We start from the raw sequence: 27,065 nt of genomic DNA, 5'->3' as shown, positions 1-27,065 counted from the left end.
ATTCCCACATTTTTCATTGCATTTTGACCAAGACAGTGGCATAATAATGTAACAGAAAAAAGGAGAAAAGAAAAAACCAACTACTAGTACTGGAATTAGAAAACTGAGTCTAAACTTGCTACTTTTATGACTTTAAACATGTCTTATTTCATCTTTCTTGGCATGGTCCAGGAATCTCTAAGGTCTCTTATATCTCTAACATTTTGTGATTCTGTGAAGTCTCTTTTAGGTAGAAGAAGAGTAATAAAGATCAGCAGAAAAACGACAAAGTATAAATTTCCTCTCTTCCTTCAGAAATGATTTACATATCTTAGCACCCACCAATTTCTCTTATTTCCACCTACACTTCTCCTCATACACCTAAATCTTTCTATTGTTCCCTTGTTTTCTTCTCCTGAAATTTAATAGTTTTTTTCATGATGCCCTATCTACCTGATGGAGACATTGTTTAATACCATGACACCTTAAGCTCATTTTTCTAATAGTCACTTTGTAAAAATACATCAGAGGTACCAAGGAAAGATAGGTATTATATGTGTCATTTATTATACTATATATATGTATATTTATTATATTATGTGTTGTTTATTGTACTGTGATCTCAAAACACTATCTGTGTATTTCTCTTTTTAGACACTGGTCTTGCCTTTGTTTTGAGATACCACCTCTTGCAAAGCATCATGAATTTTTATAACACTGCAAAGATCTCAGCAAGTGTCTTCAATATTATAATGATTTAATTTAAATTACTACTAGCAAATGAGGCTTTAATGTCTTAAAACTTAGTTGCTTTTTAACTCACATGGAGAAGATGACTCATGACTGAACTTTCTAAAAGGCTGGGGTGGCATTCATTACTGAGACTAATCATTGGCAATACCTTTATAAATGCCTTTGTGATTTGCTTCTTTAGCATGATGAATTCCACTGATTAATCTGACAGTTTATATAGTTAGTCTTCTCTCTCCTCCTATTTTGAGACAATCACCCCTAACAAAGAACAAAGAATACTAAAAAGAAAAATTCCTAACACAAGTAATTTCCATGTGGAATTCCCTCCCACTTGACAGTTGAAGTGAACAATTCATGCATTAGAACTAGATCAGAATGTTTACATGTAATTTTTGTTGTAGCAATCAACAGTTGTAGAAAAGGCTATAAAAGATCTGTCCTCATTATTTGAAACCCAGAATTTTCAAGAAAAATACAAAAGAAAATATCTTAGGCACACTCAACATAGGAGAATACAGTTGAAATGTGTGAAAATTTATGATTATGAGGTATTACTATGGTAGGAATAAAGGAAAATTGATAGTCCTATTATATTGTAGCAATAATTCAAATGAAAAATGGAAGCCTCATTTGCAGAAAAAACAAATCATATTTCTGTGTTTTAGGGACTAGTCAGAAAAGCTAAGGTTTCTTTTATTTCTGATAAATATCATCTTATGTCATTAAGCCATAAGTGAGAAAAATAGAAACTTTTTATTTATATGTTTATATATATTTATATATTTCACTATCTCTCCCTTAAGAGAAATAAGTCACAATCAGGATAATTCTCTTCCTGTGGAAAACTCAAAAATGGCTAAAATTGACCACTCAAACCAAAGGATCCTTTGGAGCTCCATAGCTTAGGAATGCTACTAATGTAAATTAGGGCTGGAAACACTGGCACATACAATAAAAGTCAGCACTTTTAGTGATTTAAAAAAAAAAAAGAACTGAATAACTTATGTAGGACCACTGACCTAATGTGGATTTTAGCATTTTTATACAAATAAATTTAGCCACACAAATCACTTGTGTTATAATTCTGCTTTCCCAATTTCTGGAAAAAATTCCTCACTATTAAATCTCCAAACTTGATTTCATCTTAAGAACAGTGAATGGTAATTATGCATATACACTCATGAACACACACACACACAAATTTAAATAAAAGAAAAATCAGGAAAGTTTCATATTTACAAAATGTGCCCTTTGAAACTATATTGGCATGGGAATAAGTCTGTGTGTGTGTGCATGTGAACACGCATAGTTTTGGAAAACTACGGGCAAGGAAAAAAATTTTTTTAAACCTGAGAAAACAGGATGATTACAAAATGATAAAATCTCCACTAAATTCAGTTGTTTTTTCTTTTGTTTTTTAAATTAATAACTAGTTTGACAGAAAGGTAACTCAGGGGGTAGGGCACTAGATCTGCAGTCAGAAAGACCTGAGTTCAGAATCAGCCTCAAACTAGTTAGTTGTGTGAGACTGGGCAAGTCACTTCATTCATGTCTTCCTAATTTTCCTCATTTGTAAAAGGTCTTTCTGACTTGAGCTTAGTGTTCTATTTCCTAAGCAACCTAGAAGCCAAACTATTTTTAAAAAAAAGTAAAAAGGAACTGAATTTAGTGGGAATTATATATATGTAGAGATAGAGAGACAGATACACAAATGTAGATATGTGTCTCATTCTGCATTTTGAATCACTTCCTTCTCTGCTAAGGCGTAGAGAAGCATACTTCAACATTAATTTTTCTGGAATAACAATTATTGAATTTATTAGAGTTCTTATAGCTTTCAAAATTGTTTGTTTTAGTGTTATTTTTGTTGTAGAAATTGTTCTATTCCTGCTTATTTAATTTTTCATAACTTTATTCAGGCCTTCATTATTGCTCATATTTGTAATAATTATGTTATCTGGTTCTGCTCACTTCACTGTGCATCAGATTATTAAAATCTACGTCTCTTTGAAATCCCTTATTTCCATACTTCTTACAGCCCAATAATATTCCATTACATTCATATATCACAATTTATTCAATAATTTCTCAATTAATGGGCATATACATTGCTGATGTCTCTTTAATGCTACTTCTTGAGCTAAAATAATTTCCAGTGACACAATGTTGCCTACTTACATCTACCATGTGTCTTTTCATTGCCCTTTGGGACATCTGTACTTTTGAGTCTTCAGAAATTATAATATCATGTGACTCACAACCAAGTGAAGTTTAAAAAATGGGTTTTGCTGTATATAATAGCTTAGGATCATGGAAAATGCAATTTTATAGTCTCTCCTGGTCCTTTTTAATTCTGGACTCAGCTCATTATCCTGTCAAAGATACATGTACTAATAAATTAGATCAATGGATTGACCACCCAGTTGAATCTTTATAACATGCATTCTTTATTCATTTGGCTTTTCCTGTGTGGATTTGCCAATCTGATCTCTTCTGAATGACCATGGAATTTCCTGAGAAGGCCCTGAAGTATACCAGAGTTCAATGCAAGGAAAACAATGTCATCTGCAATCTGGAGCATCTAAAAACCTCTCTGTATGCAAAGGATTTTTGAACTCTGAGGTTCATCCTCAGATGAACATCCTCAATACTATTACTGGCAAATACCTGTTTTATTCCTTATTGCTATCATTACTCAGAGGATTAGTGAACAAAGTTCCCTATGTCATTGTATCTATCACAAATATATATTATTCTTGATATATATCTTCGGAAGACTTAATAGTGTTACAGATATTACTTACGATTCTTTCTACTTGTCCTAATGTATGGGAAAATGAAGGCACAGGAATGAAGTGATTTTTGCCCAAGTCAAACTAAATCACCTTGGAAAGATTACTGGACTAAGAATCAAGAACATTAAATTTTAGTTCTTATTCTGATATGATTAGCTCTGTGAATTTAGGCAAATCATTTTACTTTTCAATGTTTTGGTCTTCTCATCTGTAAAATGAGAAGCTTATACAAGAAGTTTTCTATTAGCACTAAAATTTTATGATCAATGTGAAATAAGTCTTTCATTTCTTAGAATCAGTAACAGCTGAACTATACTTTAAACTATAATCTATTGAAATCTAGCAAAGGATTCTATAAGATATTTACCTCAGTAAGAGAAAAGGATTGTTTATATGTCTGTGTAGTGAAAGGAAGGCAGAGGTCAGATGGCAAGATTAAAGAGAACAGAACGAAGTGATATAAAGCTTTTTCAGAGAGAGGAAGCTAAGTCTCTAGGAACAGATGTCAACATTTATATTCACTTGACTGAAGCTGGATTCTATTAATTTTCCCATTATTAATAAATCCATACTTTCACATGTCCCTTGCTAAAAGCAAACAAAAGTACATTTTTGAGTTGACATCAGTTATAATTAGAAATGACAATTTAGGGAACAGTGGTTTGATGTCCTTAACCTATCTTTTTATAATTTTTAAGTTAGATAACAATGTTGTTTCCAATTACATGTTCCAGTGACCATTATTGATGATAAGAACCTAATACTACATTTTAACAGCAAAACCTATGGGACCTTTTGAAAAATTAATACATATTTCTGCTAAACTCTCCAAGTTAGGTTAGGTAGAATGTACTGTGTGGATTAAATATTTAGGGTACCCTAATCCTGGGGAGACTCACCACAGAGTCATGTGCTTTAATTTGCTAGTGTGGCAGGTGAGATTCCTAACCAGTGGAAGTCAAGGGATGTGACCTCTGAGAACTGGAGAGAAATCCTGGCCAATTAGAAAATCTAAGAGGAAGGATTTAGACTAAGCTTTAAAAAAGCCAATTGATGAAACAAGGGGGAGCTCTGCCATTTTTTGCTTGTGCAAGAAACTCTCTTGATGGTGAGCAGTCTAGGGGGCTTCTCTATATATAAGACATCATTGGTAAGTGACACAGCACAGAGCTAGCACACCACTGGGCCAGCCAAGACCATGTCAGCTGGAATCCGGGAGGGAACTCAGGCTCTTTGGCTCTGATCCCTTCCTAAATTCAAGTCTGCTCCTTGGCTGATTTTAATTTGTGTAGCCAGATCGTGTGGTTAGCTGGGACCCCTTGTCGCCTGCTTGTAAAATGGGCCAGAATTGGTTGGGAATCTAGAACCTGACAAGGCAGTGATGTGGCTGGAGGCTTTGGGCAGTTAGGTTGGCAACCTTCTTCTTTCTCTTTACTAATAAATACTTATAAATCTAATATAAAGCCTCCAAGATTAATTTTTATTCATTACAACTACATATGTACCATAGGAATAAAAGCTTAAAGACTACTTGCTACTTTATATTCTAAGGTGGGCTTGTCAAGAGCCATAGACAAAGGTATACCTTTAATAATTCATAATAATTATCATAACAATAAGTGTTGACATTTATTTAATGTCATACAGTTTTTTACATATCTCACTTGGTGATATAAAAACTTGTGAGAATAAATATTTGTCCCATATCATAAATTATAAAACCATGGTTCTGCTTGTCTAAGATCACCCAAAACTACAAAGTGACAAAAGTGAATCTTTAAAAAAATTTTTAAAAACCCCATTGCCTTCTGTCTTAGAATTGATACTAAATATCAGTTCTGAAGCAGAAAGTTGGTAAGGGCTACACAACGGGAGTTAAGTGATTTGCTCAGGGTTACACAGCTAAAAATTTGTCTGTTGTCAAATATTACTAGGTCTGGTTCTCTATCCACTGAGCAACTAGCTTCCCCTGACAGAAATGAGTCTTAAACCCTTCTTCTGACATCAAGTTCAATGGCAATCTATAATGCTTACTCCAGATAATTAAAATATTGGATGCTAACAAGCTATTTAAATAATCAGTTTTTGACTAGTGATCAGAAGCTGCATCCTTGAGGAGATAAGAAAAGGAAGGACAGTGATTAGACTTGTGATTTTCACTGGTATAGGGAACTTCCATGTAAGGAAATTTCTTTTAACAATGTGGGTTAGAAAATTTCCTGAAATTTATAATCTTACAGAGTTGTCTAGCACACTGGGAGGTTAAATGATTTGTCCAAGTCATAGGCAGTATATCAGATGCAAGACGAGTCTCTAGATCTTCCTGGCTTTGAGGCCAGCTTTTTATCTATTATACCATGTTGTCTTTTATCAGTAATCTTACTCTTCCTCTCAATTTTTTTCCTCTGCTGCCTTTTAAAATGCCTTTTTAACATGCCTCAGACATATTCTATTATTTCTTAAGGTCAATAAATCACTATAGAATTTTGTTATGCATTCTTTCAGATCAGGGTGTCATATACTCAAAATCCTGAGAAGAGTTATAATGTTAAATACTCATCAAAAAGACAAGAATGACAAAGGATCAAAATATTACTTCCAATTCATAAGTATAAACTTACTTTTTTATCCCATGACACCAAAAACCTATAGTGTTCTCTGAGAAGAATAAAGTGTTGTTTTCATTGAAAGGTTGAAACAGCAAATACTCACCGAGAATGAGATGCAGTTTCGTCTCTGTCTGGAAAGCATAATGCAGTGTAACCAGAAAGGGTGACAGCCTAATGTGCTCTAGTACTTGTCGCTCTGTCTTGGTGTGCTCTGCTGTCTTGGCTTTCTGAACAATTGTGGCTTTCTTCAGAACCTTCATAGCATACAACTTTCCAGCATCATGACCACTTATTTTACGGACTAAGAATACTTTTCCATAGGCTAAAATCAAGGAAAGGTAAAATGAAAATAAAAATTAAACACACTCATAATCAGTTGCTGAGAAAACAGTCATCACTGCATACATATTCTTTGTAGACATATAGGAAAATTAACTACAAATTTTTTTGGAACAAGGTTCTTTTATAAGTTCCTTTAGTTCAACATCTATTTCTAACTATAATTTTCAGTGTTTACACATTTAACCATAGCTGAAAAGTAGAGTTATGTCAGCATTCTTCTGTTTTGTTATTCTTGCCTCAATTATTTTTAGCTGGAGGAAAACAGTTAGAGTCTAACCACAATTTATTCCTGGAACTTGGACATTTTGGATTGACAGAAAATCTCAAGATATCTATCTGTTATCATCATTAAATTACAGAGAAATATAATATATGGCTCTCTGAAGTTTCTCCACAAAAGATAATTGGATGATACCTAGCAAGACAAATGGATCAAGTAAAGGTCTTTTTGAGGACTGGAGAAATATGGGTTGTTTTTGTAGGTAGCAGGCAAACAACTAGTAGACGAGGTAAGATTGAAGACTGGTGAGAGTGGTAGGATGAGAGAGGGAGGGATCTGTTAGAGAAGACAGGAGAATGGGTGTAAAGTGGAGTACTAAAGGATTCTGCGAACAAGCAGTGGCTGAGGATAAGGAAAAATAAATAAGTAGGAGAAGAATTAAGAAAGGGATTCTGGAAGTCCACAAAGACAAATTTTGTCTATTTTGCACTTTTGCCTAGAATATACATTGGAAATATTGTCAAATACTATTGATACCTTATTTAAAATATGAGGAATAGCCTAGAAACCAATAAACCGCTTAGTTCAGGATCTTATATACCTAAACAACTGTTGTCCTCTATTATTATCAGTATTTGTATACATTTTATGGAACTTCTGTCTTCAAATACTTATAAGGCTATTTCTTTTATGAATGCTAAAGATCTGTTGCAATTTGTCAAAATAAATATTAATGATATACTGATAATATTCTGAGAAATAGAAAAATTTGCAAAAAGCTAATGAAAAGTTGGCTACTTACTTGACTAAACTATTATTACTGGTTTGTAAATAAAACAATTATAAGTTGAAGCATTAAAAGTTAAAAGTGAGCTTGAAACATTAAAACAAACTATGAAAATTGATATCTCAACTCTAACTGTAGAGAAAAAAATATTTGAAAATATATTATCCCACAGTGTAAAATGAGGTTAAGAATAAATCATGATGTAATTGAATATATGTTCAAATAATCAGAAGAGCAATTTAGAATTGCAATAGTAAATATGAAATGGGTTATAATTGACCTGATAGTTTCATTTATCTACCCATTATAAACTAATATTTCTACCCATTATACACTAATATTAAATTCTGAAGGGATACATTCATACATTCCTGGACCTTGGACATTTTAGATTGATAGAAAGTCTCAAGATATCTATCTGTTATCATCATTAAATTACAGAGAAATATAATATATGGCTTTCTGAAGTTTCTACCCAAAAGATAATTGTATGATACCTAGCAAGACAAATGGATCAAGTAAAGGTCTTTTTGAGGACTGGAGAACCACAATTTGTTAGCCCTATAGGTATTATGACTCAATGCTGGTAGTGCTGTTTCAAGTTCCTTATATTTACCTGAGATCTAAAGGATATACATACAAAGAAATAAGAAGTAATAGAAAGCAAGACCAGAAGAATCAGAACTGCATACACAGTGACTGAAAAACACAAAGATATAAGAACTTCAGAAAATGACATAATGGAATACAGAGTATGTTACCCCTCCTTCCCTTGAAAAGTTCATCTTAGAGATTTATCAGCTTTAGTGCCCTTTTAATTGGTGGACTAGAAGGCAAAGCAAAAAACTTCTCCCAGAGCTTCCACTTAAAGAGGGCTCAGAACACCAGCCAATTCTTCATTTCCTATGAACTGCATGTACTCTTTGCATTTAATTACACCATCATCATTCTCATGCTGTGAACTTTCTCACCCTTCCTCCTTTTCAGATTTATTTTGTGTGTTATCTTCCCTCTTAGATTATAAACTTCTTCATAACAGGGATTATCTTTTTCTTATATGTATAACCAGCACTTGACAGTGCACACATAGTAGATACTTAGACATGCTGAAACCCAAAGTACAAAAACATTAGTCAGGAGATGGAATATCATATGCAGAACAGTTAGGAGGGAGGCCAGTTTAATTGGAACAGAGAATATGCTAAAGGTAGTAAATAATAAATAAAGAACTGAATCAAATTTATAAGAAGCACTATTTTCCAACTGATAAATGGTCAAAGGATATGAATAGGCAGTTTTCAAAGAAATAAATCCAACCTCTCAATAGTATATGAAAAATGGTTCTAAATAACCAATAATTAGAAAAAAGTAAAACTAAAACAACTCTGAAATACAATCTCACACTCATCAGATTGGCTAAGATGACCAAAGAGGAAAAGTCAAATGCTAGTGGGGCTGTGGGAAAACAGGTACATTAAGCCTATTAGAGATGTGAAACAGTCTAAGCATTTTGAAAGAAATTTGGAGCTCTGCCAAAAGATATATTAAACACTATATACCCTTTGATCCAGCAATTCTGCTACTAGGTCTATACCTCAAAGAGACCAAAGAGGAAAAGGACCCATATGCACAAAAATATTTAAAACAGTTCTTTTTGCAGTAGCAAATAATGGAAACTGAGGGGTTACCCATCAATTATATAATGGCTGAACAAGTTATGATATATGGTTGTGATAGAATACTATTGTGTTGTAAAATGATAAAGGGGAAATGGTTTTAGAAAACCCTGGGACAACTGATAAGAACTGATGCAAAGTTAAAGGAACAGAACCAAAGGAATAATTTATATAACAACAATAATACAGTAAAGAGAACCAACTCTGAAAGACTTAGTAACATATCATCATAACAACCAATTATGATTCTCAATGTATGGACTGGAAGGAGGGAGAAAATTTGAAACTAGAAATAATTTTTTTTTCAATTGGCCTCTAGGATAAAAAACAAATATATTGAGTCATGCAAAATAAATTCTCTCATCTCAGCAATATCCAAAAAAAAAAAGGAAAGGAAGAAAAAATATCCTTCATTTGACAAAAGTAACAAGTGTTGACTACTGTATATAATTTAAAGGGATTCATGTTAAAATGTTCTATGTTAAAAGCAAGACTTGTACTTCATATCATTTATTCAATTTCAGTTAAACATTATCTACTACATTGAAGGGATATAAAGAAAAAAACAAAATAGCCCTTTCCCTTTGTAGTTTTCATTTTATTCAAGGAGGAGAGAAACTATGTATTTAAGTGTCTACTCTATGCCAAGAAATGTGTTAAGTGCTTTACAAATATGATCTTAATTTTTCAGAAAAAAACATGCACAAATATAATAAATTGAAGAAAATTTATAAGCACTGACAAATGGGCTTTAAATGCCAGGTTAAGGAGTTGAAATTTTATTCTATTGATTCAAGGAGCAATTTAAGATTCTTGAACAAGGGAGTGACATGACCACAATTCAGTCTTAGGTTTACAATCTCAGTCTTGTACTTAACTCTTCACTCTTTTTCACTTGACATATCCAATTTGTTACCAGATCTTAGAGATATGACCTCTATAATAATGTCTCTTTGCAGTCAACTTCTTTTATACATAGGCACCACCATAATTCAGGCCTTTTATTAGCTCTCTTCATTGGTCTTTTTCCCCTCATATCTTTCTCCCTTCCAATTTATCCGCCACACAACTGCCAAAATGATATTACTAAAGCATTTGGTAAGTCATATTCAACTAGCTCTAGTGTCTCCTTATTGACTTTAGGATCAAATACCTTTGTCTGGCATTTGAAACCTTTCACAATATTGCTCCAACTGACCTTTCTTGTCTTCTTATATAACCTTTACCTTCATATTTTGGTCCAATCAAACTGGCCTTCCACTTACCTCTTCCTCAAACATGATATTCCATTCCATTTCACTTTCTCTTTTCAAATTCGTATTTTTCTTGAAAGCTTAGCTTTTGTAAAAAATAGACTCGAATACAGGACTACAATCCCCACAAGCCTTTGCTCCACTTCCCCAAAATGCTTTGTAATCTCATGGGAATTCTGAGGTAGGCCGAGATCGAGGAAGGATTTAAGCTGGTGGCAAAGGTTTTTGGGGGCTCTTTTGGACTTCCGTTTTGGAGCAGACGCGTCTCTTGCGTGATGTGAGGTTATTTTGTCTAGGCCTCTGGCCTAGGCACATGTTTCTTACTTGTATATTCTTTAATCTTTAACCTTTAATAAACCTCTAAAAAATATAATACTCCTTGCAGAAACTCATTTCTACCTGCCTCAGTCTCCCCATATTCCCTAATTTTAATCTTTACACTTTGAAAGCTTAGCTTTGAGTACTACTTCCTACATGAGGTCTTTTCTCCTCCCCCTCTTCTCTAAATGCTAGTGGCTTCCTCCAACATTCCCTTGTATTTTATTTTATACATATTTTTGTACTTCCTTAAATATGCACATCTTGTTTCCCCATGATAGAAGGTAAACTTCTTGCTTGTTATAACACCAAAGTACACAGGATATACTTAATTATTATTTGATTAATTGTTGATTGATTCATTGCATGTTCATTAGCTATATTATTACTTGTTTCATTAGTTGCTTATTGATTATTGATCTGTACCTTAAGAATGTTAATTGGGATGTTTTTGAGGAAGCTCATAGTGAATGGCCTTGACTTTCTTAGTGAAATGGAAGGCAAAGTTTCTGCTGAGAGAGAAAGGGAGTATGGAGTAAGTGGCTTATGAAAAGAACATCTGGAATAGAAGTTGCAGGGAATGTGATAAGATCAAAGGATTGTACATCTAGATGTGGAAGGGATATCAGAGGTCATGTAGTTAAAATCCCTCATTTTAAAGATGAAAAAAAAAACTTGGGCATAGGAGTTAGTTAAGTCACTTGTCCAAGGCCAGAGAGCAGTAAGTATGCAAATTTTAATACAATAAACATTAGCTATTCCTAAGACTTGAAAAATTATTTTAAAACAACAGAATTAAAGACCTCATGGACAGCAGTCAACCAGTCCAACACATACTTGAGAAGAATCCTCACAATAAAATCTCCACCAAGTGGCCATCAAGTCTCTAGTAGAAGATTTCCAATGATCTACTTCCTCCTCAGGCAATAGATTTCACTTTCAGACAGCACTAATTATCAAGAAAATTTCTCCTAATATCAGACTTAAATTTGCCTCTTTGTAATTTCCACTATATGTCCTGGGACTGACACCACAAAAGTCTTTACTAATCCAACTCTTTCCTTCTTATGCCAAAGTTTCACAGGAATTTATTTGCATATACACTGTGACATTTATTGTACTATATCTTGCATAAAGTTATTTGTATATTTTCAGAGGGTGCTAAACTGTAAGCTCTTTGAAAGCCTTACTTCTATAGCTTCTTTAGCACCAGTGTCTCCTTTATAACAAGTGCTCAAATGATATTTGCTCAAATAAAATGATGATTTAAAGGTCTATAATTTTTAATCTAGCACAAAATTATACTTTATTTTATGGTATATAAATAAAAATATCATTCCAAATTACTGAGAAGTGGTAATATTTATAATAAGAATCACAGAAATATCTCATTTGATCCCAACAACTGAATGAAGCTTAGGAAGACTTCATAGAAATACTTACATATACTAAATAAGATATTAGCTTTAAAAGTATCTGAAAACAACCAATTGGACTATGTGAATATTATGATTTTAAAATGCCACCACCCTAACAGTGTATTTATTTTTATTTAGAACATTTTTCCATGGTTATATGATTCATGATTCCCGCCCCTTACTTCCCCCTCCCAAAGCTGACAAGCAGTTCCACTGGGTTATACATGTATCATTTTTCAAAACTTATTTCCATGTTATCCATATTTGTAGTAGAGTGATCTTTTAATATCAAAACCTAATCATATACCTATCGAACTAGGTGATCCATCACATGTTTTTCTTCTGCCTAACTGCATTTCTTGAAACAATGAATGAAAACTATCCAGATGTGCTGGAGCAATAAAGCAAAGTAAGAATAGAAGTAATCTGCTCATCATCTCCTGCAAGTATCTACAAAAAAGGGCAAGTCAAGTACTAAGGAATCACAGGTACATTTACAGAACACCTGGCAGTTTCTATTAAAAATGAGACGAGATCTTGGCATACAATGTTCCAAAAGACAAAAGATATGGGTTTACAACCAAAAATAACAACCTGCAAAGCTGAACATAATCCTACAGGGGTGGGGAGAGAGAAGAGAAAATAGATTTTTAATGAAAGACATAAATTTCAGACATTACTGATGAAGATCAGAGTAGAAATGCAAACATAAGAGTCCAGAGAAACCAAGAAAGGTAAATTTATTTGAATTGGAAAGTACTGTGTGAGCATCTCTAGAGCAAACATTTTAATGGGGAAAAGAACTGAGTTTTTATTCAGAATGCTGTTTTCTAAGGATCTTAAGGGGATTAAATAAGAAAAACTGAAGTCCTAGGGATTGATTCTATTCTGAGGAAGTAAAGAGGGGAAAGAGAAGGTAAAAGGAAGAATTCACTAGTGAAGAAAGGAGAGATGGCATACTTACCAGTTCTCATAATTAGGGTACAAGAGAAAAATAGTATAAAAACAGGGATTAAGTTTTGGGAAGAGCAAGCACTGGATGAACTTAACAAAAATGAAAAGGGAGTGTTGAACACATGCATACATACAAATTAACCATTTGGTTTAGAACTATATCTACCATGACTAGAAAATAAACAGGAATGGATGGGAAGACTGAGGGAGGATGGCAGGAAGACAATAGTCATAAAACAAATTCATGATCTTGAAATGGGGAAAAGAAAAGCAAATAACTAAAAATGGTCTGCCCATCAATTGAGGGATATGAATAAATTGTGGGATGTGAATGTAACAGAATATTACTAAGCCATAAGAATGACAAAAGAAAGTACTGCAGAGAATCCTAGGCAGTATGGACTAATGTAAAAAGAAGAGACCAAAGCCAGAAGAACAATTTATGTAAGGATTACAAGATTATAAAGAAAAATAACTTTGAAAGACTTAAGAGCTTTGATCGATGCAATGAATTTCTCCAAAAGATTTATGGATGAAGCAAATTACTCACCTGCTAATAGAGATAAGAAAAGTAAAATTCAGAAAAGTCATATCTTTTTAGACATTGTTATTGTGTGAATTTGTTCTGCTTGACTGTTTATTTGTTATAAAAGTATCCCCTTCCCCTCTTTTTTTCTAATATGGAGAGGCATTTAGGAAGAGAGAAAGTTACCAAGACTGATTTTTTAAAAAACTAAAATTAGGCCATTCAAACAACATAAAAATGTACAAAAGAGAATAAAGGAAGTTTATATAAGATTATATAATATAAGGAAGGAAGCAAAGAGAAATAGGGCATTTTAAGAAGTGAGGTGTGGAATTTATTACATACTTTAGAAAAAAACAGTATTTAATGGAGATTCATAATTTTCTTTCTGTGTTCTGTTGTATATATTGCAATGCTTTTTTGGATATTTAAGATAATTTTAAATGTATATACAAAACCCCATACTTTTGCATAAATGCCTTAAAAATATTCCCCGCTGTCCCATAAATTTCTAGACTGAAAGAATTTAGATAAAAATTGAAAACTTGACAAATTATCCTTCTAGATAGAAGGAAGAGAGGTTCCTCACACAACAGTACTCCATATCTCATGTATCCAGTTTTGCCTTTGCACTAGCACCCACCATCTCCATCTTTCTTATAGAATAGCTCTCTTCCTTTAAGATTCAACATTAAGCACAACCATCTAAATGAAATCTGCCCTAACCCCTATAATTACCAGTGCCCTCTTTACAAATGAATTTTATATTTTGTATTTATTTATATTTATTCTGCATATGTCTTTCTTGTACCCACTGTTTTCAACTTAAGCTTCTTTTTTAAAAAATTGATTTTGTACAGAGGAGTAAGGATTAAGTAACTGGGTTTGCCCATGGTCACATAACTAGAAAGCATCTATTGACATATTTGAACTCAGGACCTCCAATCTCCAGGCCTGGCTCTTCATAAACTGAGCCAGCTAGCTGCCTCTAGGTTTTGTGACCATAGGGACTATTTTATTCTTTGTATTGATATCCTCTATGACTAACAAAGTCATTGGCACATAGTAGAAACTTAATAAATGTTTGTTTCTTGATAACTCTGTTACAAACCTAATATAGGAAAAAATACACATTAACAAGTATTATTCTGAAAAGGCAATGTAAAAATCTTACCTCCTGTTCCTAGAACCTTCAGAAGTTCAAAATTTTCAATTCCCACTTTCTCCGCATGTCCTGTTAAATTAGCTAAAATAAAAATAAAGGAAAAAATGTTAAAAATCTTATTTTAGCAAACTGAGTTTCTAACACCAACAGATATCAAAAGCCTTTTGATTTTAACATATTTAAAAACATTTTAAAAGTAAATTAAACTGATTATTCTTATCTGAAATCTTTTAAATATTTATAAGATGTATTTTAAACATGAAATTAAACTAAAAAAATAAATAAGACACTAGGATTCCCAAGTCTCAATTTTACTACTAATTTGCTGTAGACCTTGGACAAGTCTCTTAACTTGTGCCATGCCCTTCTTGGGACTTCATTTCTTTATTTGTACAACGATGCCACAGTTGGAATAGATCTCTTAAGTCATTTTCAGTTCTAAAATCCTATGAATATAGATATTAAGAATTAAAAAAAATAAACCATATGCATTGATATTCTTTTGCATAGTTTTAAAATCTTCCTTGCTGTCTTAGACTTGCTAGACTTGAATAGTTTGGATAGGAGAAAGAACTCTCAGAGGATAAAGGACAGCTTTTCAAGTGTCATTGTATATTACTGCTACTCTTACACACTGCGATCCAGCTAAACTATTAAAAAAAACTGTTTAAAAGTTTCCTATAACTATTAAACTAATCCTAAGTGTTAAAAGTTCTCAAAATCATGTCTTTTAAGGAAAATCTAGTTCTTAAGTTCAGCTAACATATGCTTTGTGGGGGTAGTAAATAAATAATATTTATTGAAGATCCACTGTCTGTGGAACACATAGCTTTTTGTCCAGGAGTTCAAGGGATTATAGATTTATATCTGAAAGAGACTTCAGCAGTCACTGAACATCAAGATAATACTATATGATGGCAAGTGGAATCACAAGTTTGATAAAGAACAACAAACACTTTTATGTTTCCAAGTCTAAAGCATATTTTTAACTAATAGCTAACACAAAGTTACTGAGCAACACATTTTTCACATCTGCTACTCCACTCAAAAATAATATTACCCACTTCTAAATAAATGGTCTAATCTACAGTACTTACTACACCTAATAATACAAATTAAAATATATTTTAAAAGTTTTCTGTTTACATATTATAAAGATTACTTTTCACTTTTCTTTCCAATATCAGTATTTTAGCTATAGTCTAGGTGCTGAAAGGTATGAATTTCTAAATTATTTCCTATATACCATATACCCACAATCTCCTCACTTCTGGGCCTGTGTTATTCTGGAAAATAGAAGTAAAGTTGTTTAGGGCACTGATAGAATAAGAGACTTGTCTAGGGTCACAAAGTCAGTATTTTCCAGAGATAACACCCAAACCCAGTTTTTCCTGGTTCTGACACCTATTTTTCAGAGTACTGAGTCATATTGGCTCTTATTTTCAAATGATATATTTTTTAAAAACACTATTTCATTTGACTCATTTCAAAAATAGTAACATTCATTCTTTAAATTGCTACATTTTCTAAACTTTAATTTTGCTTTGTTTGGGGATGGAGATTGCAATGGTAAATGGATACCAACATATTGGTAAAGAGTTCATAGAATGAAGAATTTTGAGAATCACTACTGTCTAGTAAAAATGGATGTTGAAGTAAAAAGTTGACCAAAATGACCACTGTGCATAGCAATTTAGCTGCCAGGAAAAAGAAGAATAAATATACAAAACTTAAATTTATATGGTGATGGATTTCTAGGTAAAATGTCCATTTAAAACACTGCAGAAGCTTATATAGCTCTCCTACATACTCTGATATCTTCCACATAGGTATTCAAAAGACTACCTAAAAGAGCACCAGAAAGATCAAGATAGAGAAGACCAAAGAACAAGAATAAGCATTTTCATCCAGTCCAAGACTATATGACTACAGTTAGAAGACTGGCACAGAGAGGTACACAAGGAGGGGTTGTGAAATATGAGGTGGAAACCAGCTGGATCTCTGAAAAATAGTCTGAAAATGAACCAGAGTAGCCTGAACCAAAGCACATCTCAAATGACCTGAAGCCTATGGACACTATGAGCAAGAAGACATGAGATCTAGAAGCTAGTCCAAGCTCTGGTAATTGCTTTGGCCCTAACCAGTCAGAAAAAGGGAAACAGGGAAAGCCATTTTTCATGAGAGTCTGCATAGGTTAATAGGCATGAGTAGTAGAAAACACAGAACAGCAAGAAACAAGGTCAGCTCAATATTCAATTGCACATTCAAGGGGGTCTTTCAGAAGGCATCAAACCAGCATGATCTACCAATGTATAGGTGTTTATAAGGATAAGTAAAATAAGAATTTTGGGGGCAACTAGGTGGGTCAATAGATTGAGAGTCAGGCCAGGAGATGGGAGATCCTGTGTTCAAATCTGACCACCTTCACTTCTGAGCTGAGCCACCCTGGCAAGCCATTTAACTTCCAATTGCCTAGTCTTACAGCTCTTCAGTCTTGGAACCAATAACAGTACTAATTCCAAGATAGAAAGTAAGGGTTTAAAAAGAAAAAAAAGGGAAGAGCCTTGGTCAACATCTACTTGGGGTCACCAGGAAAGAATGCAGAAACTAGAGGCTAGGAACCAAGGATCTTGATATTATAAAGGTTGGGATCAAATAAGGCCTGCCTATTTTGAGTAAAAACAGGTCTAGTTCTTCCAGAAAGCATCTAAATGTCAAGAAACCATAGCCAGGGTGACAAAAAACTCAGTTGCAACTACAGTAAAGAAGATATCATAGAATATCATATGGTAAAAGATAACAAAAAAAAAGTTTGCAACACAGAATAAACTTACCTTGCAAAAGTAAGTATAATATAGAAGGGGGGAAATACTTTTAACAAAAGAGGACTTTCAAACTAGGTAAAAACTTTGAAAAACAAATTAGACAAGAAAAACCTAGAAAGATAATACATTTCAGCAACTGAACTGAGCTAAATAATTAAATGCCTGCATTTTAATTGTGGTAGAAGAGATAAGTAGCCCTGTAGAATATAGTTTGCAAGTGTCACACAGTTTAAAAATATGCAAGGCATGAATACAATTTTGTTCTGTTTTGTTGATGTTGAGAAACAAAGAGAAGGCAAAAGGAATATATTAGGGAAGAAATAAAAGTGAAAAAAAGTGCTATTTTTCATAATTAGTTTTCACAAGAGAAAGAGAATATAAAATCCTGGGGAAAAAAGAGCAGAGGAAGACAGTATTTCATGAATTTCACTCTTATCTGAACTAGACAGAAGACGGTTGAACACATATAGCCAAAGAGTATGATACAAAATAAACTAAAACAGAAAAACAAGTGGAGACAGAGAAAGAGGAAAGGGGGTTTAAAAAGGAAGGTAGAGGCACTGAAAGAAAAGTTCTCGTTAAAATAAACTTCATTTTTAGAAGATGGATCACAAAAGGGGAAGGCAGGAGGGATTAAATGAGGAAAACAGCATAAAAACTACAGATCAAGGGCTAGACTAACAAAAAAAATAACTGAAAAGTGAGGAAAAACTTCTTCAATTATGTATTACTAAAACTGATCACATTCCTCAAATTTTGGTATGCTGTCTCATAGCTGTCATTTTTACTAAAATTATTGATTGATTAGATAATTAATAATTAGTTCTTTGACCCAACAATTTCTACCAAATTAAGTTAATTTCCAATGAATGTTTTGTCTTTCCTTAAAAGATCATTTATTAAATATGATATTTATTGCATTTAATATTTCTACTTTTCTGCATTTATTTGCAAGGCTTTGAAAGTCTAAACACAGCCAATTTTGGTGAAGGTGCCACACACAGATAAGAAATAGTCTTATTCCACCAATATTTTCCATAAGTCTATCATACCTAACTTTTCTAAATTCTATTCTTCTTTCTTAATTTCTTTCTTTCTTATTGTATGGTTAATTTTACCTAGGTCTGAGGGATAAATTAAAGTTCTTCACAATAGTTCCTTTATAAAATTTTATTTTTATTAACATGCTAAACACACTTCCATATTGGTCATTGATGTAAGAGGACACTCATAAAAAAACAAAAACAAAAAATAAAACCATAAATACACTGATGTGAAAGATAGTATGCTTTGATCCTTATCCATCTGACTTCCAACATTTCTTTCTCTGGAGGTGGATAGCATTCCCCATCCTAAATCTTTCAGGATTATCCTAGATTATGGCATTGCTAACAGCAGCCAAGTTTTCACAGATGATCACTTCAAAATATTGCTGTTATTGTTCTCCCAATTCTGCTTATTTCATTCTGCATCAGTTACTGCAGATTTTCCCAGCTTTTTCTGAAATCATCTTGCTACTCATTTCTTATAACACAATAGTATTTCATGACAAACATGTACCACAATTTGTTTACCCATCCCCTAAATGATGGCTATCCCTTGAATTTCTAAATTCTTTGACATTACAAAAAGAGCTGCTATAAATATTTTTGTACAAGTAAATCCTTTCCCCTTTTTATGATCTCTTCAGGATACAGACCAAGTAGTAGCAAGCCCTTTGGAAATAGTTCCAAATTGCCCTCCAGAATGATTGGGTCAGTTCATAATTCCACCAACAATGCATTAATGTCCCAATTTTGCCATATCCCCTCCAATATTTATTACTTTCTTTCACTATCATATTGGCCAATCTGGTGCCTCAGTATTATTTTAATTTGCATTTCTCTAATCAAGAATGATTTAGAAAATTTTTCATATGATTATTGATAACTTTGATTTCTTCATCTGAAAATTACTTGTTCTTATTCTTTGGCCAGTTGCCAATTGGGAAATGGCTTGTATTCTTATAAATTTGACTTAGCTCTCTATAAATTTAAGAATCAGACTTTATCCAAGAAATTTGTTATATAAATTTAGTTATTTATCACTCTTTATGTCTAACTCATATGCCCATTTTAACCTTATCTTATATAGGGTGTGAGATATTGGTCTATATCTGGTTTCTGCCATACTATTTTCAAAATTTCCCAGCAGTTTTTGTTTCACATATTTTTCATTAGTTCCCATTAGTTTCATAGTTTCATTAGAACACATAGTTCATTAGTTTGATCTTTTGGTCTTCCAGATGAATTTTGTTATTATTTTTTCTAGTTCTATAAAATAATTATTTGGTAGTTTGGTTAGTATGGCACTAAATAAGTAAATTAATTTAGGTAGAACTGTAATTTCTATTTTATTAGTTCTGTCTACCCATGAGCAATTAATATTTTTTCAATTGTTTAGATCTGATTTTATTTGTGTAAATAATGTTTTATAATTGTGTTCATTTGATTCCTGAGTTTGTCTTGGCAAGTAGATTCCTAGACATTTTATATTGTCTAGAGTTATTTTAAATGGAATTTCTCTTTCTATCTCTTGCTGCTGAACTTTGTTGGTAATATATAGAAATGATGATGATTTATATGGATTTATTTTGTATCCTGCAACTTTACTAAAGTTATTATTTCAACTAGATTTCAACTAGTTGATTCTCTAAGTATACCATCATATCATCACAATAGTTTTTTGTAAAAAACCCTTACTGTCTATATTTGTATTAAGTCTATGACAGAAAAAGAACAAGGGGTTAAGTGACTTGCCCAAGATCACACAGCTAAAAAGTGACTGAGGCCAGATTTTAACTAATTTCTGGCTTCTGGCTTCAGCCCACAAGAGTTTTACAGCAATAGTTTTGCTGTATATTTCTTCTGGGAATGTATTTGACTTTTCCTTTGAGAATTAGATGCTATGTTATTTGGTACTTGTATATTTGCTATTGATATTAATTTCTCATTTATGGTAGCTTGCAGAAAAATAATTGTTACATGATCATCTCTTTAAGTTAGGTCTGTTTTTGCTTTTGCTTTGTCGGAGATCATGAGTGCTACCCCTGCCTTTTTAACTTAGGAGGAAGTACATGGTTTTTCTCTAGTTCCTTATTTTAACTCTGCACATATCTTTTTATCTTAGTTGTGTATCTTATAAATATATTATTGGATTCGGATTTCTAATACATTCTGCTACTCTACTCTGTTCTTTGGGTGAGTGTGAATGAATGCCTTTCACACTTATAGTTATGACTGATAAATGTATTTTTTTTGTCTATATAAAGGCTATATGTATCATTTCACCCTGTAAAAATGTAAGCAGTTTAATCTTGTTTAGTCTTTTATTATTCCTAACTCATGTTTACCTTTTAATGATTTTCTCGAATCATATTCCTATGTCAAAATTTCTACTCAGTTCTAGTCTTTTCAGTCCTTTAGTTCATTAAATAACCATTTTCTTCCCTCAGTTTTTCTGGGCAGGCTATTCTTGGTTGCAAACCTATAGCTTTTGTCTACTGGAAAATCATATTCCAAGCTCTCTCAGTGTGATCCTGACTGTGACTTCTTTTTTTCTGGCTTTTTGCAGATTTTTTCCCCCTTGGCCTGGGAACTTGGGATTTTAGCTATAATATTTCTGAGAATTTTCATTTTGTGGTTCATCTGGGGAAGTGACCATGAGGAGTCTTTCAATTTCTACTTTGACTTTTAATTTTAAGACAATTAGGAAGTTTTCCTTTGTGATTTTTTTGAAATATGATGTGTAAACTTTTTTTGTGGTTGTTCATAGCTTTATAAATGATTATTAAATACTCTCCTCAATCTACTTCCCAGGTCAGTTGTTTCTTCTATGTGATATTCACATTTTCTTTTATTTTCCCAGTCTTTTAACTTTATTATTTCTTGATGTTTTGTGGAATAACCAACTTCCATTTGGTTAATTCTAATTTTCAAGGAGTTATTTCTTCAGTAGGTTCTGTACCTCTTTCCCCACACTGTTACTATTCTCACTTCTTTCATCCATTGTCATCATTTGGTTTTTGAAACAATTTTTTTTTTTGCTCTTTTTAAAAACCTTGATCTCTTCCAAGAATTTTTGTTAGGATTGGATCTAAGCTGTATTTTTTTCTTTTAGGCTTCATTAGTAGATGTTTTCAAGTGATTCTTTTTCCTACTTTGTCACATTGTAATTCTTTCTGGTAAGGTTCTTTTTTGTTTGCCCATTTTTCCATCCTACTTTCTAACTTTGGGCTTTGTTAGTATTAGGCTCTGCTCACTTCTGGAGAGAATATCTCTCAGCTTCTGTCCTTGTATGGCTTTACATCTTTCTGCTGTTTTCAGAGCTTAGTTTGGAAGCCTGCAAATTTTTAGTGCTTCCAAAGTAGTGTGATACAGGGAATGGTCTATTCACTGTCCTTTTGGTCTGTGCTCTGAAAGTTCCTAGCCCCAATTTAGGTGTATTGGCTTGAATATAATAGATTTTCAGTAGATTGCTATGAACTCAGTCACTGTTATCTCACTGGGAGGTTCTAAAGAGTCAGAGTGATTCTGTTTACCTTTAATCTAGGCCTCTTGCTCTAGTTACTCCATTGAAGGTTTATGAGCTAGACCAGCATTGGTGAACATTTTCAAGTTTGCATGCCCAAACTGGAACTTCAAGCTGCCTTTGAACCACCTGCATTATCCCAGAAAGTGGAGGAAGGAAGCGCTCAATTTGGGAGGTTGGACAGAGGGGCAGGGAATGTAAAAAATGCCCTCAGGTGCTAGGAAGAGGGGGAATGGAGCAGTTTTTGTAGTGCTGGCCGGCAGGCATACCAATATTTTGTCAACACTGAGCTAGATGAAAGCCTTCTTTTTTTTTTAAACCCTTATCTGCTGTCTTAGAATCAATACTATGTATTGGTTCCAAGGCAGAAGAGTGGTAAGGGCTAGACAATGGGGGTTAAGTGACTTGTCCAGGGTCACCCAGCTGGGAAGTGTCTGAGGCAAGATTTGAACCTAGGACCTCCCGTCTCTAGGCCTGGCTCTCAATCCACTGAGCTACCCAGCTGACCTCTAGATGGAAGTCTTGAATTTAATGACTACTGTTTTGTTCTTGGGATCAAAGTTTGGATCTTGTTCCTTACTCAACAAATAGCTAGGGCCCATGCTCATGACCATACCTTACCTCCCTGGATCTATGACCCAGACCTAGGTAATGGATGACAGAACTGATTGATATATGGCATCTATTTCTGAATCCAGTGTAGCTTAAGGATCCGTGTGATCTCTTTTTGACCTGGTGCTCCATCTAAGCTACCCTTGTATCATTGAGAACTGGAATGGTCCCTGCTGCTACTACTTATGCATATTCTTTACCAGTCCCCATTCCTAGAGTCCATAGACTTATCTGTCTCCCCAAGTTGCCCTGTGCTGAAAGAAAGATCCTCTGTGACTTTTTTTTACTTTCCTGATGAGAATTCAGAAAGAATCATTTTATAGGTCATTGTAGAGAAGCTGTATGAGGTGGGAAGAGTAGACAAAAATGTTTCCTCCAACTCTGTCATTTTTTACTGTGCCCTTATACCTCATTTTTGGTCTGTCTATTTTCCTACATTTTTCTCCATGCTTACTGTATTAAAGTAATTATTAATTAACTAACTAAATTAATTAAAGTAATATTAAAGTAATACTTTTGACCTTTGCATAGAAGTTACTGTGTATCAGTACATATATTGATTAAATTTGAGAGGTCTTACTGAATTCTTCATAGAATTTCTCTATCTTTTTGTCTTCTGCCATAATATTAGTGTGTATGTAGCAATCATTTTCATTGTACTATTTTTACAAATACTTACTATACCCATTGTAATATGAGATGACTAAACAGTCTATGAAATGCAGTTTCTTGATGTCTTTAGTAATAGTACCAATAGTACCAATTCCATTTTTTCCTTCTCTACTCTCCAAGGAGTCTTTTAATTTAGTTGCAACTTTCTTCAGTCTTCTAATTTTTTTTATAAATAAAACATCAAGAGTGATAGATTTCAGTTCTTATAGTATTATGCCCATTTACTGGAGAAAGTTATCAACAGCTAAGTTAAAGTTGATAGTCACAAAATTATGTGATTTATAGCATATAAGTGATCCCACTTTCTACCACTCTGACATCATTGCTTCAGTAAAAAGAAGGTGGTTTAAGATTTTTTTTTACTAAAGAATTCATCTCCAAGAAATCCGATGATGAATTTTCTTGTACTTAACTAGGCTAGTCCTCAGAAGGCAAGGCTATACTTGAAGGCTTTGTATTGTTATATTTAAATTTTAAACTCCAGGTACTTATTTCCATAGAGTTTATTAATAATCACTTGAAAAAGAATCCCCCCCCTATGATTCTATTGGGAGACATGCATGTTGAGATCACATGGATTTACATGCCTATTCTCCCCAATGATTCATTTCACATAACTAGCTTCTACTGCTAAAGACTCTGACTAGAGGTGCATAACATATTGCACTTTACAAAGGGGAAATTACAACAATGTAGGGATAAGAGGGAAATAAAAGAGGAAGAAAACAAAAAATGATTGCTAGACATTAACAAAATGCCAATTAGGGGGCATTTCCCTTTGGCATAAGAGTTTACATTCAGAATAAGTATGTTCAACCCCCTTCAGTTCAATTCATTATATCCCAAAGTTCATTCTGATTTTGATGCAGTATGTGATTTCTAGGCATCCTTATGGCACATTCTCCAAAAAGATCTGCTTTCTTGATTTGGGGTGTTGGTGAGTTTCTTTTCCTGAAATTTCTCCAAAAGATTTTAAACCTTGAATTTTATGATAATTACACAATCCCCACTGAGGAAAGTGTTGACCAACACCAGAATCACTCTGGGAATACATGGCTGAGTTATGAGGTATATGAATCAATAGTCAAAAGAAAAACAATAACCCTCCAAAAAATATGCCAAATAAAAAAGCAAAAATTAAATTCTGGATAAAATAAAAAATAAAAATAAATAAAAATCTTATGTGTATACAATTTGGAGTAAAAAAAAAAATAAACCTGCAACAGGTCCTTGAATCACCAGCAAGGCCCAATTAAAGTAATTTATGTCCCACAAGCCTGTAGGACAATTGCAGCAATTTTGTACTTTACCCTTTGGCAGCCAGGACTACAGAAAATTGCCAAATTATAAAGGAGAAGGAACTAGGTTCTGATGTAAAAGGGAAGTATGATTCCATGGTTTGATTTTACCTTCACTCTCAGGGATCGTGGAGCCAAAATGAAAGCCAAACTAAGATACTTGTTGGAAATCTGGCACAAGGAAGTCCAGAGTCTAGATATGTCAAATAGCCACTTCATTGAACCTCAAAACAAATCCTCTGCATTGACGCAGATCCTCATCAATCCCACAGGGATTATTGGTCTCCTTGACCTTGTGTTTCTTGGCACTGTGCATTAGCTCTTTTGTGATCCCTCCTTCTGAACTAAGACACAATTATTAGTAAGAGTTCCATAATACTTAACAATCAATGGCAAGTTCCCATAGTCTTAAGCTTTTAGGTATGCATTGACATTAGGGCTAATAGATATTATAAACTTATCCTTCAAAATAAAAAACATTAATAAGGATTCCATGTACTAGAAGTACAAAAAAAATAAGAAAAAAGAAAAAAAATCAAATATCCTATTGCAAATATAAAGAAAAACAGTAATAATAAAAAAGCATGAATTCATAGTTCATGCTCCATGTGACAATGTTAGCCAAGCAGAGGCACAACACAAAGGTTTCTCACTCAAAAATGAGTTCTATTTCTTTTTTAACTTGGCCATGATCCACAGAGTGAGTGAACATGATTTTTTCACCAGGTTAACAGCTTTTTAAAAATAGTAGTACAACAACTAATTCAGATTCTAAGAAGTACCAAAATCCCCCAAATCATAAGATCCCATTTATGACAACTTCAAACAAACCCGTTCCTTTCAGCCATGAGAGGTTCCACTAGCTATTGTTAGAATTCACATGAGGCTCTATAGCCATTTGCTGTGTGTCATTTAAAAGCTTTTGATACTCAAGGATATTTGCCACAAGTTCTCCAGATCTATTTATATAAGAACAACAAGAATGATTAATAAAGGCATATACACCTCTAAATGTGGCTGTGAGCATGTCAAGGGCCAGTCGATTCTGCAAAACTGTTTTTGCTAAGGAGTCAGTCTCTTCCTTTAAATAAGAGATGGTCCCAGTCATTGGGGAGATGGTTTGAGCTATGTCTTGAACCCATCTTTCAGTCTCAGCTGAGATATTTCTAATAGATCTATTACTGCCATCATTCCAAAATTTGGCAGGAGAGCCCAGAAAAACCTCTGTATTGCTAATGAAGAGGCTACTGAATTTGTTCTCGACCTCTTGGATCTAGAATGACACCAAGAACCCAGATTTCTGGCTTTGATTTGTCTATCTGGAAAATATAATGATAATTCATGGATAGAGGCGGAATAACATAAGCTAAACCACAAGTACCATACCATCCTGGTGGAAGGGTAGAGTAAACTGAAGATTTACAAATATAGAACTATCCCGGGGTCACCAGACCCCATGGGAAATCCTCCCTCTTCTGGGATGAGATTGTAACAGATGTAAAAGGCATGTATTTATATGTCTCATCCATTTCATTTTTAAGCTGTACTCAAGCACAGATAAATATTGAAGTGGGGAATGCAAAAGTTCTGTTGCACTACTTTGTCTCCCATGTACTTACTACTACTCAATGGACCCTTACCTCTTCTTACACACAAGTCAAAGGTAGGTGAATGATCAGTCAGAGGTAGTGGTACTCTTATATATCTGAAAATTACTTACAAAGACCCATTAAAATCAATTGGGATTTTCAGCTTATTAAATTCTTCAAAGGTCACTGATATAGGTTGTAACAATTTTGATGGAGTCCACACATTATTATCAATGTGACAATTAATAAAGACAAAAAGAGCAAAAGGCCATTTAGGTAACATATGAACTCCTTGTATTGAATGCTGTGGTAACATCTCATTCCTGTGGACTGGAATTGTTGCCCATGACAAGATAGAGCACTGATGGATCCATAATGGCCTATGGCTTTGCCATGGAAAAGAGGCTTTCCAGCTTATCTATGGACTTTTATAATGGTAGTATCACCAGTCTAGTCATGGGGGGATGGGTGGGTACAAATAAAGACACTGTAACAAAACATATAGCTAATTGCCAAAACATAGTAACTCAAAGTGACATAGTACAAAGAAATATTTTAGGTTAGATTAATATGTGAACTTAAAAAGCAAAATTAAATCTTAAAACAATCAGCAAATACAGTAAATGTGACAGGATACAGTCATTCAGTGTCAATAGGAGGTACCCATTTTATATGTGAGCAATGAATCCAAGAGTCCTTTTCTAC

At 33.5% G+C, this 27,065-nt stretch overlaps 1 protein-coding gene across 6 annotated transcripts in view; it reads right to left on the bottom strand.

Moving 5' to 3' along the window:
- Nucleotides 1–27,065, bottom strand: part of RPS6KA5 (ribosomal protein S6 kinase A5) — a 201,727-nt gene that overhangs the window by 117,814 nt on the left and 56,848 nt on the right. For all 6 annotated transcript variants that reach the window (XM_056810522.1, XM_007472595.3, XM_007472594.3 and 3 more), the window contains 2 exons: nucleotides 14,805–14,876; nucleotides 6,240–6,458 (listed from right to left, as the gene is read on the bottom strand). In XM_056810522.1, coding sequence (XP_056666500.1) covers nucleotides 6,240–6,458; nucleotides 14,805–14,876 — 291 coding nt within the window. The remainder of the gene's footprint in view (nucleotides 1–6,239; nucleotides 6,459–14,804; nucleotides 14,877–27,065) is intronic.

The sequence above is a fragment of the Monodelphis domestica genome, chromosome 1 (genome assembly GCF_027887165.1).
Source record: "Monodelphis domestica isolate mMonDom1 chromosome 1, mMonDom1.pri, whole genome shotgun sequence".
NCBI lineage: Eukaryota > Metazoa > Chordata > Mammalia > Didelphimorphia > Didelphidae > Monodelphis > Monodelphis domestica.
The sequence above is the reverse complement of the archived record's forward strand: the minus strand, read 5'-3'. Positions and strand labels throughout refer to the sequence as shown.